Below are 19,122 nucleotides of genomic sequence, written 5' to 3'. Positions count from 1 at the left end.
CCTATGAGGGGCAGGAGGAGGATGAAGCAGTGCTGATGGATGACCTTGGAGCTTTCTCATATGAGAGTAGGATGGGATATAAGGCAGGTAGGCCCTAGTAGTAGAGAGCCTTAAAACCAGGACAGGAATTTGAAAGTTACCCTGTAATTAAAGATAAGCATTTGAGACAATGCTGATTCAGTAGCAGCACAAAGGCCAGCCATATACCACTATAGAGAACAATACCTATAAAGAAGAAATGACATGCCAAGTGTCGTCCAAATTTCTTTTTAGGGAAGTACTTATTAACTTGTTCAAGCCTACAGTTTCCTTTCTTTGGCAGTCTGAGCATTTCCAGGTTCTAGATTTAAATATTTCTTTCATTTTCATAGGAATGCTCCAGAGTCCTTTCTTTATTGTTGTGATTTTGCTTCTGGAGCTGTGGAGCTGGTAAAGGTAAGCCTTACGTTTTTTTTAAAGAGAACCATATAAGAATATGATTTATTTGCTGTTGAAGTGTTTTTTTGTTTTGTTTTGTTTTGTTTTTTTGAAATGTTTCTTCATCAAATATTATCTGTGACCATTTTTAACTGGGCTTTTACTATTCTTGGAATCATGCCATCAACTAATGTTTAAGATATGACCCTAAAAAAAATTGTTTTGAATTTAACAGAGTTGAAAGGATTGGTACACCTAGAAAGGCCAACAGCTTCTACAAGGTGATCTTTTTCATATTTATGTCCCTAGAGTCATACACATATTCTGGCACATAGTAGGAACTCATTAAGTTTTAAAAATAACGTTTTAAATGATCTAAAAAGACATATATCGCAAAACTAAAATATCCTAAAATGCAAAGGAAACAGTGGGGAACCTGAGTGACCAGTCCTCAGATGCTAGTCAGCATAACTTTAGCAAGAGAGGTAATGTTAGGAAATGGAAAAGGAAAGGAAATTCTAACAAAAATGTATAGTAAAAATGTGTATCATAATTTCTGATAATATGAGTAGTAGTTACTCATTGTAGACATTTTCTAAAGTACTGAAATAAAATTCACCTATAATTACACTTCCTAAAGTCCCAGGGTGAATCAATGTTAATATTTTGGTGTATATCCTTCTAATATTGTTTTTGTAGACAGATTGCGTGTGTGTGTGTGTGTGTGTGTGTGTGTGTGTGTGTGTGTGTGTGTGTGCTGTAATGCAATTAAAAAAATAACAGTTTTATTGAGATATAGTTTATATACCATAAAATTCACTGTTTTAGAGTATATGGTTCAGTGATTTTTTTTAGTATATTCACAGAGTTGTGCAACCATCACCATTATCTAATTTTGATTATGTAGTATAAGATATTTATATTTGAAGCCAAAGGCGGCATCGAACAAGCAGCGAGAGAGAGCTGAGGAGCAGCTCAGTGCCTCTGATGTAACACAGGCTAGGGTTCCAACAGCACTGCCTACTGACTCATAAAGACTGCCCTACTCCGCTTTTAAAATTAAAGAGGGATTGCAAAGAATATTTGTTATCAAGACCAAGTGTTAGACTTAATTTTTTTTATAGCAGCTTTTGAAATAAGCTGACAGAATACCGAATCAAAAATAAAGTGCATTCAAATTTATAGAGGAAAGGCACTTGAGAAAAGTAAAAAAAAAAAAAATGACCTTTTTGTTTTAAGGAAAATACTAGAAGTCTGCTAACTACTTTTTTTCTTCTTCTTTTTATTCCTTTATCATGACAGTCGCACTCATCCTACAGAGCAGCCCAGTGTTGTGCCTTTGTTCATGATGTTTGTGATGATGGCTCACCCTACCCTTTTCCAGATGGGATCCTAGATGTCATTCTTCTTGTCTTTGTGCTCTCCTCTATTCATCCTGACAGGTGAATAAAGACAAAAGGGCAAAGCAAATGTGTAAAGCCCCTTTATCGGTAGTAGTTTTTAGAACTATCAAAGCAAAAATGACAATTCTTGAATTTATTATTTAGTGAACTATATTATGTATAATATGCAGCCTTTTAAATGCAGTGTTTCTTTTCTTCAGACTTTCAGAAAGAAACTGGTCATACTACTTCATTAGTGAGCTCTCTGTCACTGTCAGAATGAAGTGAGCATATTCTGGCAAGATACATACCCATTAAAAGTGACAGTGCTTCAGGGAAATTACAAATTCAGAAGAGCCTAATAGACTCCCAAGAGGAAGATTGTACTTGGTGATCAGAAACAAACATCTCTGATTTAGCATTTTACCTAATGTTCATGAAGAGGTAGGCTGTGAATCTGTTTGACTTCACACAGGTCTGTCAAGGGGCTTTAAAAGTTATTTTAAAGAAGCCCACTAGGGGATTAGGGGTTATTAAGATTTACCAGATTAACATAGAACCTTTATAATCTAAGGTTGGCCTAGTACCATTATTTAAATGTTTATGACTTAAATTTTTCTGTTCACACACAGCGTTTTGAAACAATAACCATAGCTTTTCTCCAAAGAGGAAGCATAAAAAGATATTACCAGCAATTAAAGTGGTCACTTTTCTTAGAATTCTCCCAACGCATATGTATTAAGGCATATGTATGGTGTAGCGGGTCGTACCTTGTAAGCTTTCTTAAAATTAAGTTTTCTGCTGTGGTGGTAGATTCAGCTCCAGGAAAGAGCCTCTGTCAGTAGATAGAGACTTGGCATCAACCACTTTTTGTTTGATGAGTGTGACCCTTTCCCAAATAAACTGAGTTGCCATGTGCTTCTTTTTCTGCAATTACAAGGTCACTAGGACCCATTACAGTCCTTTTACTTCTCATTCAGAGATAAGCACTTTGATTACTTGTAGAAAAACAAATTTGATTTCCAAATAAATCTGAATGAAAGATATATTTGCACCTGATGAGATATATAAGATTCCACAAAGCTATGTTTTCCTCCTAGTTTCGATAATCTATTTCTTTCTGCTAATCTGTTTAGACTATTGGCATTATTTGGGTACTGGTAGAAAGATGCTGTCTATGTATTTCGTTTCATAGTTAAAAGGATGAATAGTTAGAGGACAGAGTAGGTGGATAGAGAGCAAGACTTGCTATTTGACACCCATAACAGGAAATGTTTAAATTCCAAATAAGACCACAAAAAGACTATTCAAAATTAGTTAAGATAATGTATTTTCTCATGATTTGAATTGAATGTTAAAGAGAAGAGGAAGCAGATGTCAGGAAGTTTGCTTTTATAGTCTAGTATGTTCATTCTACTTATTTACTATAAAATAAATTTAGATGTATCATGTCAATAGCCACTTTCTTACCTACATGGAAATGATCTAAAAATAAAGTGAATGAGTAGAAGGAGGGCAGTACTGAGTGAAACAGCAAGGCAGTATCTTTAGGGCGATTTAGGACTGTCATAGTAGATTCAGCCCCAGGAAAGTTCTAGAAGAGTGACTTCTTGCCAGCTTGGAAAATCCATGCACAAATGAACAGCAGATGATTCAGCTAGACCTTGAGTCTGGTGGTAGTGGTGGTGGGGGGCAGTTCTCAGCTTAAATAGGAATAAACTATAGGGGGCTACAAAAGAAGAGCTAATTGTCCTTCTTGTTATTAAATTAAGCAAAATATAATATGTTTACCACAGATCCAAGCATAGAGTAGGCTGTCCATAAATACTCATTTTTTAAATCTCGTTTTTTCCTTCTCTTCTCTCTCTATTTAGAGATAGGTGAGGATAGCAGAGTTGGCCCAAGTCAGATAAAGAAAGAAAAGGGGCTTTTTCCCATTCTTGTCTTGTCCATCTCACTCCCAGCCCACCCCCACCTGTAGTTCTCAGGAACTGGTTTTGGAACTGCATTTTGAGCCAAGACGAGATGATCAAGAAAAGCAGCTCCCCACCCCTTGCCTTTACCCACAACCCCAGATGTTAAAGGATAGCCAGGAAGAAAGGATTTGCAGAAGGATGTGGCTACATTTTAAAGTACACTTGACCTTTGAACAACATGGGGGTTAAGGGTGCTGACCCCACCACCCCTGCATGCATAGTTGAAAATCCACTTGTAACTTTTGACCCCCCCAAAACTTAACTACTAATAGCCTACTAGAAGCCTTACTGATAATATAAACAGTTAACACATATCTTGTACACTATATGTCTTTATACTGTCTTCCTCTAATAAAGTAAGCTAGAGAAAAAATATTTTAAAAATCATAAGAGAAAATACATTTACAATAGTATGCTGTATTTATCGATACCATAAGCTTACATCATCTGTTTACAAGATGAATTGTCTGTCAGTACCTATATCAATATTGTCTTACATTACACAAAACACTGTAGATATTATACATATTACACTTGACATCAAAAATGAACAGATAATGAAAAAATGCATATTTATTTACAGGTATAACAATTCATGTGTTGATAGTGAAGAAGCAGCAGTATGATTGCTTTATGGTAGTTTAGTGTAATCAGTACAATTGCTTCACAGTAGCAAGGAAATCTCCAAAAAAATTTCCACTATATTTATTTTTAAAAAATTCATGTATAAGTGAAATTACATAGTTCAAACCTGTATTCTTCAAGGGTCAACTGTATTTGGTTCTTTGTTTTTCTGCATTTTTGTTTCATGCTTATTTTAATAATAATTGCAGAAAGAGACTTTTCTCTTACATAAAACATTTATTCTGAAAGTGAGTATTTTAAGGTTTAGCTATGGTTTTCTTTAATTGCCAAAGCCTAAGGATATAAGCACACTGTGAAAATAACCTGTAGTAAAATAAACAAGGGAAAATTATTTTCTTTTTCCCTTTCATGCACTTACAGTCTAGATTTTTAAAGAACTTTTTATTTAATCATGCCATCCCTGTTATATTTCTCTCGTTTTCATATTTACTTTCATTTTCTCAATATCTACTTCCTTTATAACCTAACATAATCTGGATTTTCATCCCATTATCCCATTGAACAGTGTTTTAATTGGAAAGAATTTACAGATTATCTGATCCATACCCCTCATTTTTAAAATAAGATAATCTCAGAAGCTTTAAGTAGCATGGATAAAGCAGAGATGGCAAGGACTGAGCACACTAGCTGCCATTTACCAGTCTTTGCCCAGGGCAGACATTGATTAACTGATTTTGTACTCTGATCATCATTCCCAATGAACCCTAAGAATCTTTCTCAATAGAGCTCTGTGATCAGCCAATGTCAATCACTGGACATTGATAAAAGATCTGAAATCATTGCCATCTCTTGCCCATAATCATATATAAGGCCATGAACACTTAACCGAAAACATTGTCAAGAGCAGTCACAAGGGGTAGTATTTGATGGGGAACCAGCTGAGTAGAATAAATAATAAAAGAAAGAAAGTAGCAGCTTCCCAGTATTGAGCTGGGACTTGCAGTGTGAATAGAATTTAAATAGGCAAAGAGTAAGGAAGAGAGAATTCTTTGAGGAGAAAACACATGAACAAAGGCATGGACTGCTCAGAGCCAAACATATAACGGTTTGGCTAGAGTTGATACTTCACATTAGGAAGTAATAGGAAAGAGGTTGGAAAGATTAATTGAGGTCAGTTGTAGGAGATCTTAAGGGCTCAATTAAATTCAGATTTTATCCTATGGATTAAAACTATGAACATTTATGAGCAAAGCAATGATGTGAGAAAACCATCATTTTAAGCAGAATAATTTATCAATAATATGCAGAAAGAATTGACAGGGAGAATAATAAAGCATGTTAGGAAGCTATTCTGTTTCGAGGCCTGAGGAAGTAGCGGTTTGTAGTAAGGGAGTACCAATGGGAAACGAGAGACAAAATATCAAAGATGTCATTAAAAAAAGAAGTCATAGAATTTGATGACCAAATGGTTGTGGAGAGAATAATGGGAGAAAAATAAAAGGGGTTAATGATGTCTCTGAAATGTTACACTTTGGTGAATGATGGTACCTTTGAATTAAATAAGTCAGGATAAAAGGAGCTTTTTGGCAGGCAGATGATCCCTGTTTAGACATATACAATTTGGAATGGCTTTGGTATATTTTTTATCATGCAAGGAAAATGAAGCAACTTTCATTTTTGGAACTACCTTACTTTGCTATAAATATCAGAAAATGTCTAGGTGGTTTTGCAGTTTACCTTTGACATCATACGTCAAGCTCATTGACATCATACACTCTGGTCATTTGGATGATTTCTTAATACTCCAGGTCTTTTGAATTTAGCAAATTGGTGTCCTTTTTCTTTCTATACAAACTACTTTTGTTTTTGTTCCCCTTATTTTTGTGGCTTAGATTTCTTTGTCCTTATTGAGCTTTTCTTATTTTATCTTTAAGAATGTTAAATGTGTCATATAAAACTATTTCTGCAAAAAGTATCTTGCTCTGTTTTCAAAGGATGCAAGGTGTTGTAAACCGACTGTTCAAGTTACTGAAACCTGGGGGAATGCTATTATTTCGGGACTATGGAAGATATGACAAGACTCAGCTTCGTTTTAAAAGGGGTAATAGTATATTCAGTTTGGAATTATTTTCCTGCATTTTAAAGAATGTCTCATTTAAATTTCATGTCAAGGTTTTTTTTAAGGAACACTAAATTTCTCTTCTCATAATTTTTTTTTTTCAGGGCATTGTTTATCCGAAAATTTTTATGTTCGAGGAGATGGTACCAGAGCATATTTCTTTTCAGAAGGTATGTTTATCTAAAAGAGGAAATAATTAGCTGTAAAAACTCTCTTTGGTTATTGTTTGCAGAGATCAAACTCAAAAGCTCTAAAAATTATGTCTCAATAGTTGATTGAACATTGGATGTCTTCACACTTTGGTGACTGTTCTACATAAAAGCTTGAAAATGGCCTTTTTGCCTTCTAATCCTTTTCCAGTCAAAACTGCTTTAAGTAATCACTTGTTCTATCCTTATACCCAAATGAAGTTGTAGTCTGTTCCATTTTGGAGATAGTGTTAGTCCAGATATGAAAAAATTGATAATATGCCACAGCCAAAGGAAGGAATATGATTTTGAGTCCTTATCAAAATTACTTATCAAAAAAAAGAAAAAAGAAAGAAAATTACTTATCTCTTGTCAACTTTTCATTTTTAAAAAGTATTTAAGATGAATCTTGTATTCAAGGAATTTCCCCAAACATATGTTAGAACTATTGTAATGTGCCATTTGGAACCTCTTCAAATCAACAAAAACTCAAGTGGGGCATCTTTCAAAATACTGAAAGCTATAACCAATAGTGTTGTATACTGTTTATGCTTGCTGTGTTAACCTGTTTGTACTTGGTGTATTTGTGTGAAGCAAAAGAAACCCACTTGGTTTCACATGTTTCCTTCACCAATTTATACTGGAAAGTATTTCTTAGTATAAATGAAATTTAGATGGTCAGTCATTCCATTTAATGTTCCATGTTATTGACTGCCCTCCCACTCAGTCATGTGTCACACATTTGATTGCCATTTTTGTCCCACAGGGGAAGTCCACAACATGTTCTGCAAGGCTGGGTTAGACGAGAAGCAAAATCTGGTTGATCGTCGCTTACAAGTTAATAGGAAAAAACAAGTGATAATGCATCGAGTGTGGGTTCAAGGCAAATTCCAAAAACCATTACAGTTGACTCAGAAAAGCTCCAAATTGGTATTTTCACTTTTTTCTCATAGCTGAACTATTTGCCACGTTAAGGTACAAACCAGAGGACCACACTATTCAAAGACTTCTGTAAGTCTTTCATTTTTGAAAAGACAATCAGAAGAAGAGAATTTATAAATTCTGTTTTTTATTATAGGTGAACCCTTTTGTGTATTTTAAGCATATGTAAATGATATGGAAGAGTGCACCATATTCACTGTTTTCAAAACTTAATATGATCAAGTTTGTTTTGGTTTATTATGTCTAACCATTTTGTTTGTTCTTTGAGTTTTTTAAGCATTCAATTAAATTACTGATATAAGTCAGATGATTCTGAGGAACCATAATCTGCCTGCCATTTTTTGGAAGTGGAAAAAATCATCTACACTATTCATTTATTAGTCAAAAACAATTTAACTCTCCTCCATTATTATCTGTTAGAGAAGCATCTTGCCTTGTTTCTAGGGAAAATCATAAGCCCAAGATGAAGGTGTGTTGTTTTTGTTTTATTGTCTGTTTTCCAAAAATTTTTTATTTTAATTCAGAAACTGGTGTTTGAAATAGGATTTTAGTTTCTCTTTCCTTTTCTAAAATTGGGGAAGTATGACCCATGCTAACATTATTTTCAGACTATTAGGTGTACAAGTTGTTGTAAGTTCTCTTTAAGACAACTGTTATACCCAAGAAAATTCTTAAATTGTAGCAATTAAAAATTTATTTACAACCTTGCCTCAAAAAGGATATAAGTTGGCTTGCAAATAGTACGTTATAAGAATGGAGTTTCTAAGATTGGTCTTTCATTTGTTACACAACATTTATTGGGTACTTACATTGGGCTGACTTATATGGAATAATAAAATAAATAAAGACCCAGCCCTGTCTTCAGAGAGCGTAAATAGTATTTATCTGGAAAAGCAAAATGTGCATATCTCAAGCCTCTAATCAAGAGTTAAGATGATATATGAACAAATACTCAAATAGGGATCTTATCGGCTAGCAGGTTTTGATTACAAGGCACAGAAATATGGAAGAAATGAACACACTCTCTTGAAAGAACCGCCATTGGAATTACACAATTTCCACTGTTTTTCCTTTGACTTCACTTAAAATTCAGTTTTCTGGAAGAATGTGATTGGTCCAACTTGGGTCATGGATTATCTCTTGACAGGCTGGGGCAGGGCATGTTAATTGATGGCACCACCAGAATGTGTGGAATGGAGGAAAATTTTTCAAAGCAAAATCAAGACACTGTTATCAAAAAAAAAAAGAAGAAGAAGAGGGGAGGGATGATGCCCGGTCACAAACAACGTGTCACATGGTGGTCACAGTGGTAACAGCGGTTCCACAGAGAGAGAGATTGCTGTGGGAAGGAAGTGGGGAGAATCAGGGTTCTGGGAGGAAGTGAGTCTCAGGCTAGTCCTTGAACATACATTCTCAGAAGTTGGTAAGAAAACATGAGTATATAGTGTGGGATGTTTATGACGAAGAATAGTGAAGAAAAGATAGGGAAGGGAATCAGCTTGTAGACAGACTTGAATAGAGGGCCCACTGGGCTCTAGTTTCTGGACTGAGGCCATCTAAGGTTTGTTTGTTTCTGTTTTATCCTAGTTATGGCTTGTTATAAATGTATTTAGAGAAGTTGATTGAGGTGTCATCTGTAGAATGGAATACAGTGAAGTCAGAGATCAGGGGCAAGGAAGACCACATAAAGGTTTTTGCACACACTTGCTTTGGTAGCAAGTCTTCAGAAGTACAGTATCAAGGTTTATTTAAACATGCATCAGTCAGTAAAATGTGAAAGTTAAATTTGCCTGAGACTCTTAACTCAGTTGTATTTCATAATTAAAGCATACATTTAAAAGCCAAACTAGTAATGAAAGTATTACATACAACAAGGGCAGTTAGATAAGTTAATGTTGCTATGGAAACCCCAGCAGATCTTCTTGTGTCTCAATTTAAAAATCATGGCCCAAGGTGGTTTCAAAAACAACAGAAGGTAAAATTATTCTCACATTCTCACACATGTAAATCGTCCTGTCTCTCTTAGTCCTAAATAGCAAATTCAAGCCAGCCTCTTGACTGGCACAGTAAAATTCAGCTTCATGTCTTTCTATAGTGTATTACAGCATGTAGTTAACCTTTAGAAACTTCAAAAATATATCAACCAAATTTGGATTGTGAGACACAAACTGGGCTCCTCTGGGCTCTGTCTAGCACAGACACCCTATTCCCCGTAGCTGCACAGTCGGGCCTTTTCTACCAGTGTCTCAAGCTTGTATGGTCAGTCTTTCTCTCCCTTGGCCTACCCAAATCAACCCCCTACTTAGTGCTGCTAGATAAAATGTAGATTTGGGGCAGAAAGAGAAAAAAGAGAAAGACCTGATTTGGAATATTAGCTATAAATATTAAGAAATCATGAGGTGTTACAAATGTATCTGCTTGGGTATTAGTTTCAAATGTTTGGTAACTGCATGACATTCTAATTTATGACTTATGTTTATAAAGCTAAGACCAGTTAGTTAGGCAGAGTTTGATATTTAAAAATTTGTCTTCCAAGGGAGCTGAATTTCAAAAAGACCATTTTCTTTCTAACAGAAAAAAATATGTTCCTTCTTCTTACAATACAGAAACAATGAAATATGCTATATTAAAAATGCACCCTCCACTTTTCTCCATTTCTAAAAATTCACTTTTGATCATTTTCCAAATGTAAAAATTCTCACACACGAAAAACTGTTTGAGAAGGTTGTGAGAAAGCCAAGGTAACAGTTTCTATTTTTAAAAGTTTTGCATTCAGTATGACACATTTGTCGTATTGAAACACCCAGTTAATTTTGACTTCTGAGAACTTATTTGCTTTGTTTGTCTCAGTTCCATATGCTTTGTCTCTAAATAATGAACACGTCGAGGTTTCTCCCATTATGCAATCTAAGTTGTAGCTATATTCTATACATGAAAAGTCATCCATATATGCAAAGAGCTGCCCCTCCTGGACATCTGAACCGTTTAGACTGTTAAACTACAGGTAACTTAAATTCTTGCCCCTCAACTCCTATGCTGGATTCCTGTGGTTTTTCAACTCATCAAAGCCAAGTTCTGAAGCCTGAATATATCACACATGGTCACTTCTAACTGGTTTTAATGTTTATTATGCTCCTCACTAGTGCAGCCAACTTCATATTTGCATCATTAAAAGACCTCTTTCAGAAGCTCTGCTCCTGCTTCCTGCCTCTATTAGTCATTAGCAGACATGTTGCTTGGGTATTTTCCCCTACTTGTGAAAGTGCAGTGTAAATTCTAAAGCACCGAATACTTGTGAGGTATTGTTATTAATAACAGCATTTACAATCAATGAGGCAGCATATGGAGTACTCCATCACCAGAAACTTTTACAGTAGTTTTATAAGATCTTGTGAGAAAGACAGTTAAGATGCTGTGGAAAAATGTTGCCTTGGAGTCAGACAAGAAGCATGGGTCCTAGTTCCTGTTGAACTGCTTAGCTACTCTTAATTTAGATCTGAGTGCTAAGTTTTTTTATATATTACACTTTTATATACTTCATTATTACTTAATTTAATCCTCAAACTCCTAGGAATTAGTTTTTGTTATAACCATTTTAACAAACAAGATGATGGCTCTGAGATGTGGAATAACTTGCCTAAGATATCACCACTAGTCAGTGGTAGAGCCACAATTTGGACCCAGAACTGTCTGATTCCAAAACCTCTACTCTCATATTTTTTTTAAAGTATCAAATGCACTTTTAATTGATCTACAGATAAAAACTACTCAGCAGAGTCTGTAACCATTTCGGCCCCTAAGCTGTTCGAGCCGTACCCTGGACAGTGTTGAGGAAGAGGGTTAACTTGTTATTTTCATTACTTCACTTCATCCGCGGTATTAGAAAAACAAGGCATGATGTCAGTTTAGATGAAATGCATGGCCAGAAGCCTAATCCAGTCCCTACATTCCATATTTTTTCTTTAGTTCTTCTACTTTGTTGATGTAAGCTTTCATGGCATCTTCCTTGGAAGTCCCTTTCAGCTTATTCCAGACATCCCACTTGACCTTGCCTTTGAAGTCCAACATCCCAGGCCATTCTGTATTTATGTCACTCACAGTCGCTTGTTTGTAGCAGCTATAGATGAACAGCACCTGATCGTCTGCTGGCTTGGTCTTGAGGTGCTTACCATCCTCAGCCCCTTTGTCAAACTCAGCCTGAGACATGCTGGCAGGGTTGGTTGAAAGGATTCCAAGGATCCCGTGGAGGTGGCGATGAGCAGGAAGCGGTGTCATTGGTGCACTTTTAATTGATAGACTCAAATGCTGCTCAAAAAGCTGCTGGAGAAGAAAGAGATCTGAATCAAGTGGAGAATTATAGCAATGGATGGGAGTTTGGACCTGACAGACTTCGAGGTTACGGCTCATTCTAGGTCCAGTGATTCTATAAAATAAGTAAGTTGCATTTGTCCACATTAACAAACGGGGAAGGAAGAGAGGAAAAGGAAGCGAGAGGAATGACAAAGCAAAAGCTTTCAATCAGTTCTTTTCAGCATTCTATATATGTTCAATTCTGCTCTTGCTCCACCTGCTTCAGGTTTTGGCCTCCAGCCTTCCACTTGGCTTCCTTACAAGTAAGCAGAGCACCCAATACGTGTATACCCCTCACTTAAAAAAGAAAATGAGTCTGTACTGCAAGGGGCGGGGGAAACCCTTTAAATATCTTCAAAGGGTTGCAGCTCTAGTGTAATCTAAAATATGTGAATTCAGGGAATGTCACTAATAAAATATGAGTGAAAACATCTTTATTTAAAACGTATGTACATTAATACCAATTCAAGCATGAAATATTTCTTGGAATATGGTCTGGGATTTAAGAGGCACAAAGGTACAGGCAGGATGGCTTTGGTATAGTTATAAATATGAATAGAAGTAAAATAACAGTTGCATCTTCATTTATAATGTATTGATATTGTGTCCTCAAAGCTACAGAGGAGAGTGGATGCCAAAATCTGTCTTTCGTTAACATATGCCTTAAGTGACAAGGAAGAGTGTTGAAGACAGAATTTTTTTTACTCTGAGTATGAATCAGCAACATGCAGTAACAAGTAAGTAATAATAGTTCTGCTGTGAGTGCCTACAGAGGGTAAGAAAAACAGAATCAAACTGAAAAAGCAAGTGCACCTGCTGGAGAGGCCCTGGAGGCTACAGAGACCAGCTCCCCTGAGCGCCATCCTGAAGTATCTCAGAGCACAATGACCCTAATTCTGGCAAGCCAGGTTGGCATGAAATGGATGAAGCACATTAAAACCTCCAGATGGTCAAAGACAGCTCACCCTCAGCTGCCCCTAGAGCTCGTCAACGGCAAGCTGTAAGGCACCACTAGTTGTCCAAGAGTTTAAAACAGCTGCTTGAATTCTATAGTGCATGAAGTTTCACAACCATTTAACCTTTAGTAGGAACAGCTAGAGGCAGGTGAATGAATAAATAAATACACATTAACATTTGAGGGGGAGAAAAAATATTTTTTCCTCTACCCTTCTAGGCTAAGACATCCCTGTAATAAAAAGATTAACAGGAGAAAATCAAAAGTTTAGTAACATGTATACCTTCTGTATACATAGGAGAGACCCCAGGAAAACTGAGTAACTCTGCAAAATAGCCAAAACCATCAACTTAAATGCCATCTCCAGCTAAAGGCAAAAGAGGATGTTGGATTTGCAGAGCCAGTTATAGGAGGTTACCAGGAAAATCATAGTAGATAAGAGTTAAGGTTGTTATGCAGATTTAAGTCCTAGCCTTCTCCATTTGATAAGTTTCTAGAGATTTAGTCATCCTCTTCTCGATACAGGAAGGAAGACATCCTTACAAATAGAGATTTCCTTTATACAAGTAAATGTCTCTTTAAAAAGGGTAACTTCTCAGTTTCCAGGGCTTTTGCTATGTCTGCTGTTTCCAAAAAGTAATCAGCCTAAAATAATCCTTATGTCCAAAAGGCATATTTTGGGGTGACAAATTCTGCTCAGTTTCGCATTACATAAGGAGGAAAAGATCAATATTTTAAGAACACATGGTTACAAAATCCTATATATTATCTTGGGTCAGTAAGTGGGTGGGAGAAGAGGGATTTTTCATATAGTTACAAATAGCATTCAGTTACCTGTGTCCTTGGCATGCCAATGATTTGTGTCTTTATCTTTGATTTTCTCCAGCACTGAGTAGAGTCTGGGCCCCAGAAAAGATATGCTTTTCTATCAGTTGTTGCCTACCAAATTAGGTGAGTCATTAATTGCCTCCTAAAAAGCCCAAGTATCATGTCTCCTGCTTGGGCTGATAGGCTTTGGTCCAGGGAAACTGTGAGTTTTGTTATGCTTATACAAATTCTTTGGCAGTTTTCAACTCATTGATCCTTTATGTGGCACTTCCTAGTCCAATGCAGAAAAAGCAGAATTTTTCTCTCAGTTAATCTTTATATATTGATTATTGGATGTTTCAAAAAAAAAAAAAATGGGGAACAGCAATCAACACTGAGGGTTCTTAAAGCCTTTTTCATTGAGAAAAAATGCTAAAACTCTGTGACTTCCTAAAATTAACGATGAGATACTGTTGAGTCAATTGCATTTTTTTTTCTTTAACGCTATGTACTTAAGCAACACTATGCAATTGCTGCCTCATTTCTCTCACCTCTTGCCTCCCAAGAGTAACTTGTCTTTCTCCAGGCTGTCCTTTTTTTTTACAGATTGCTTGGCGTAAAGAACGTGATAGCTCTCTATACAGCTTTAGTTAGGCTCATTCCCTCAGGTGAGCTGAGACAGGGTCCCCTCAAGCGGCATCCGGAACTCACACCGAAAATCACTTGAAAGAGAATGACTGAAATTGCTAGCATCACATGCTGCATTGAAGCAAGGAAATTTCTCTCTCCAAGGATAATTGCTTTTCTCCTTCTCATACTTCTTCCTTCATAGCCCTCATTTATTTTAATGCATATATTCCACTTTGACTCTCTAGAAGATATTTTTAAAGATTTTTTTAAAAATCCAAATGAAAGATGAAATTCAGGGTCCAGAAAAGTATTTATTCTATTTGTCCTTTCCATGAATGTATCCTTAATTCACCAGTCTTTCTGAGCGTCTCTTCATTTGCAGCTTTGTTTCCTAATAGAACACTTGGGCTCTGGAGATTAGTGAAACAAAGCTTCATTATAACCATCCTTGTTTTACTCCCGTTTCTAATATGCTTTCTCTTCCTAACTCACTCTCCAGGTGCTTCTTTCTCTTGCCAAATAGTGCAAGGACTACTTTTGCAGATCTTTTGTTTACTTTAGAGGGGGAAAAAAAAAGCACTGATCCAGGCTTTCTCATTCAGGAGTGCTGCTCATTTCCTGACTGGCCTTTAAAGTTTGGCTCAGTAGCAAATTGGACACTTGTTTTCTTACCCAGAATGAAAGGAGCTGGGTGCCCCACAGCCCCATGCTGGAATGAGAATTAAGTTCTGCTCATTCCCTGGATAAACAAGCTAACATTTTCCTCATAGATCCATGCCCCCCCCCGCCCCCACCCCCACTTGTAAAAGTTTTAATGTTTAGTCATTTAGCTTTGACTTTTTAAACGATATTTTAATAGAGTTGTTTCTCCAAGTGAATGCAGAAGCTGATCATAATGCATAGGGAAACGCTCAAGAATAATGAATTCCCTGTTTGCCATTTTTCACCTACAATACGACATACTATGCAACACATGCAGGGCTTACTCCTATTCCAATTCCATTGCCAGTTGCCTGGCCTGGTGTAGGAGCAGCTGGAACACCAAAGGAATCTGACTTGGGCTACCTCACTTTCTAGGTCCCCAAGACTGCTGAGTTAATGAAGTTTTGGTTCTCAGTTGAGCATGTTCCTATTTCATGTAAGTTTTGTAAATCTTTGCTGCTTTCTTCTTTTTGAGATTTACATTAAATTTTATTCTAGTTATGCGACTGTATCTATATGAATATGAACTACTCTTGGTTCATCCTACCTTGGGGAATTTATTCATAGTTTGTTATGAGGTCAGTAACTTTCCAAAGAGACAGGCTTTCTAAACCTGTGTTACCGTTGGGGGCGATCCAAATTTGTCATTGCTCCAGTGGCACTGAGGGGGCTCACTTCTTTCCGCCAATGCAATGAAGAATTATAGATCAGCGAAATTGAAGCAAACTAAGATTTATTAAAGTACTTTTCAAGAGAGAAACAGGCTATGCCAGAGATGGCCGCAGTGACCTAGAAGTGGGGAGATCTGCATTATATTTGGGCCATGATGGGAGGTCACAAGGGTGGTGCTAGATGATTGGCATGTGGGGTCATTTTGACTGAAAATTGGCTGTTATATTATCTTTTGTCTACTGTGCATGCCGTTACCCAGAATTCAGTCTGTTGTAATTAGATTCATGGACCTGCTGGCATAATGTTGGTATAATGAGGCTAAGGTCAACGAAGGACAGTGTACATACTAACTGCACAAGCGCTTGTGGCCAGACTATACCAGCGTTTTTTTCTGTGGTTTTTACTTCCTCATATTCCAGGATATAAAGGTAATTTTTAACTATTAGTGGGATTTCAGGGAGGTCCTAAGGAAGGTCTCTGGGTTGGGCCTCCATTCTCCTGTCACTCATGTCTACCTAACTACCTAGCACCTAGAACCTATAATTTTTTGTATTAATGCATTTTTACATTAAAAGATGTTTGGACTATGTAAATTGAATGATAAAAATAGAAAACTGGCAAATTATTTAAGTCAGGGGAGGGGGTTGTCTTTCCTTAAGGCCTTAATCTGTAATATAAAGTAATATGGCAAATAAAATACCATATTTGGGGGAAGGGAGATGCAAATAAAGACAAATCCATTGGTATAGACTAGCGGTCCCCAACCTTTTTGGCACCAGGGACCGGTACTCCAAAAAATAGAATCTAATGCCTGATGATCTGAGGTGGAGCTGAAGCAATGATGCTAGCGCTGGGGAGTAGAGGCTGCAAATACAGATGAAGCTTCACTTACTTGCCTGCCACTCACTTCCTACTGTGCAACCCTGTTCCTAACAGGCCACTGACCAGTACGTGTCCATGGCTCGGGGGTTGGGGACTCCTGGATAGATAATGTCCAACTGAGAAGTATATATTCAAGTGAAAGCTTGAACTGCTCACTGCACAACAGCCAAATTCGAGTGACAAGGAGTTGGGGCAAGGAAAGCAACTTTATTCAGAAAGCCAGCAAGCCAAGAAGATGGTGGACTAGCGTCCTTAAAAAAACTGTTTTGAGAAAGTACAGAATTCAGTCTTCTTTTATGTCAAGGGAAGGAGGAAATGGGATGGGAGTTTGAGGTCAGGAGGTGATTGATGACCACAGACATCTGGATGTCAGCAAAAGTCCAAGGGGGATAAGTGAAACTTCTTTGCTTTTAGTCAGCAAACTCTGCTTGCAGTGGTCCCAGTCATGATGTTCTTATAAATCTTTTGATAAGCAATTATTTTTGTATATACCTTCCTTATCTCGCTTATCTACATGTACCACAGGAAGGTTGATTCAGTAATCCCTAGGCTTCAGGTTAGGTTCCTTTAATGATTAGCATATCTATGTGCAGGACTAAGCAGAAGTTGCTGACATGTTATGGAAACTGGGAAGGCTCAAGCAAGGTAAAGTCAGAAAGACTGATTATTTTATTCTATTACAAGTGTGCCATGTCAGTATGATGACAAGGAATCTGGGATCAGTCATTCTTCTAAAGCTCAGGTAGGCACAGACAGGCACCACGAAGAAAAGCTACCAGTAGAAGTAACCCACACTCGGCTTAGAGAAAGTAAGCAGTGTTCATGGGAAGATGAGCCAAACACTGTTCCAGTGACCCAAAGAAAAATGCAAGGTCAGAGAAGAGTGTAGCAAAAGTGACTTCTAACTGAATCTCAGAGAACTGGACTCTAAGCTTAAGTGCTCCCTGGCCTGGCTCAGGAAGAACCAAACAAAGAGCCCTCCCTAACTGTGCCTTGGGGATAGAAAGCCTGCAGAGGCCCTGAGCTTTCTTTCTGCTTATCTACATGTACCACAGAAACAGCCAGTAAGACATTTTGTTCTTGATACTTTTTCGAAGAGCAAAGAGTCACCTTTATCAGATACTTCCAGGGCCCTTGTTTGTTTTCCACCATGATGTAACAAAGTATGATTTTATAGATCTTCGAAAACCTGAAAAAATGGAATGTGTTTCTTTAGGAGAAACATACCCAGAGAGGTGCAGGTAGAAGGGGACATTGACCAACCCAGAAGATCACCCTCATTCCCCAGTGTGACAGCGGAAGGTTTAGCTTCTATTTTGCAGGAGGGGACAGATTAAGTATTAGTGTAATGGAGTCACCAAGTGATTCAAGATCTGCTGATCCTCTGCCAGGAAATAAATGGAGTGCAAGCGAAGAATACAGGCCAGAATAACCTGCGAGACAAGACCACAATGTGCAATCACTGCCATCTGGTAAGGTTGTGCTAAATAACATCCCTATGTTTCTTGCTCAGATTTTAAACCAACTGAGAGAGACTAAGGTGTCAACTAATGAAGATTAAAATGTGATCTTAATTACTGAGGAAGCTGATACTAAAGCCAATGGCTCAGGGTGCATGGAAACAATTTCCTTCCTAGTACCAAACCCAGGAATCAAGACTCACAGCTGGGCAGCCGTGGGACTCTACTTGTGGGGATCTGCCCTTGTAAAGCCTTTCACAGAGTAGCTGACTTCCAAAAGAGTGAAGGAGGACTAGGTTAAACATGCCTAATTCATCTCTCAAATCAACTTATTAGCTAAGTCACTCCACCTCTCCCAGGAATGAGGAGCGTGGGACTAGAGATCAGGTGCTTCCCCTCCACATGGCAAGAAACAGGAGTGGGAATTACCTAAAGCTTTTATAAGTGCTGGGTAGAGTATACCCCACATATACTAAAGCTAGAGCAATGAGAAAAGTGACAAAATACTTTGTTCCTTTATCACTTGCTGAATTGTCTGCTCAGGGAGATAGACGGTCAGTGGTTTTTTTAACATTTACCTATAAGCCTGTGGCAGTTTACCTGATCTGTAAGCATCTATATTAATGATGGATGGAATGCATCTGCAGGATATGAGCTGACACATGTACTGGTTGAAATACTGGAAACCGAAAAACAAAATGAATTTCCAAAGTTATAACCAATGACTTATCCTGGGAACCATACTGCACTTGAATCTTCACTAGACTGCTAAATAAATGGCCAGGAAGTCTAGTAACTGCAGAGCACCACTTCTACATTAACTCGTGTGTGAGTCCAGAACGAGTCGCCCCAAGATGTGCCTCTGTAGTATGTAGATCGTTTTTTGAGCTAAAGGCAACTTTAGCTTCAGGCTCAAGAGAAACTTCTGAGTTAGAGGCCTTGCCCATAAAAGATTATCAGAGAAGCTTCTTTCGACTTATCTATAGGACAGGGCAAACTTCTCTTTACTAAAGATCTGCTCATTTCATCATCCTTCAATGACCTTTTGAAGCTCC

General features: G+C 37.4%; 1 protein-coding gene and 1 pseudogene across 1 annotated transcript in view; one reads left to right on the top strand and one right to left on the bottom strand.

The window, feature by feature from the left end:
• METTL8 (methyltransferase like 8) overlaps positions 1 to 8,469 on the top strand; it is a 39,196-nt gene extending 30,727 nt beyond the window's left edge. Inside the window, exons 5-9 of the mRNA XM_006921184.3 lie at positions 372 to 435; positions 1,720 to 1,859; positions 6,355 to 6,461; positions 6,584 to 6,649; positions 7,434 to 8,469. Coding sequence (XP_006921246.1) covers positions 372 to 435; positions 1,720 to 1,859; positions 6,355 to 6,461; positions 6,584 to 6,649; positions 7,434 to 7,624 — 568 coding nt within the window. The 3' untranslated portion in view covers positions 7,625 to 8,469. The remainder of the gene's footprint in view (positions 1 to 371; positions 436 to 1,719; positions 1,860 to 6,354; positions 6,462 to 6,583; positions 6,650 to 7,433) is intronic.
• A 2,451-nt stretch (positions 8,470 to 10,920) lies between these two features.
• On the bottom strand, positions 10,921 to 12,089 carry LOC112470343 (annotated as a pseudogene).
• Positions 12,090 to 19,122: the final 7,033 nt, after the last annotated feature.

This window comes from Pteropus alecto, unplaced genomic scaffold (genome assembly GCF_000325575.1).
Source record: "Pteropus alecto unplaced genomic scaffold, ASM32557v1 scaffold3, whole genome shotgun sequence".
In the NCBI taxonomy this organism is placed as follows: Eukaryota; Metazoa; Chordata; class Mammalia; order Chiroptera; family Pteropodidae; genus Pteropus; species Pteropus alecto.
This window is presented reverse-complemented; position numbering and strand designations above follow the sequence as displayed.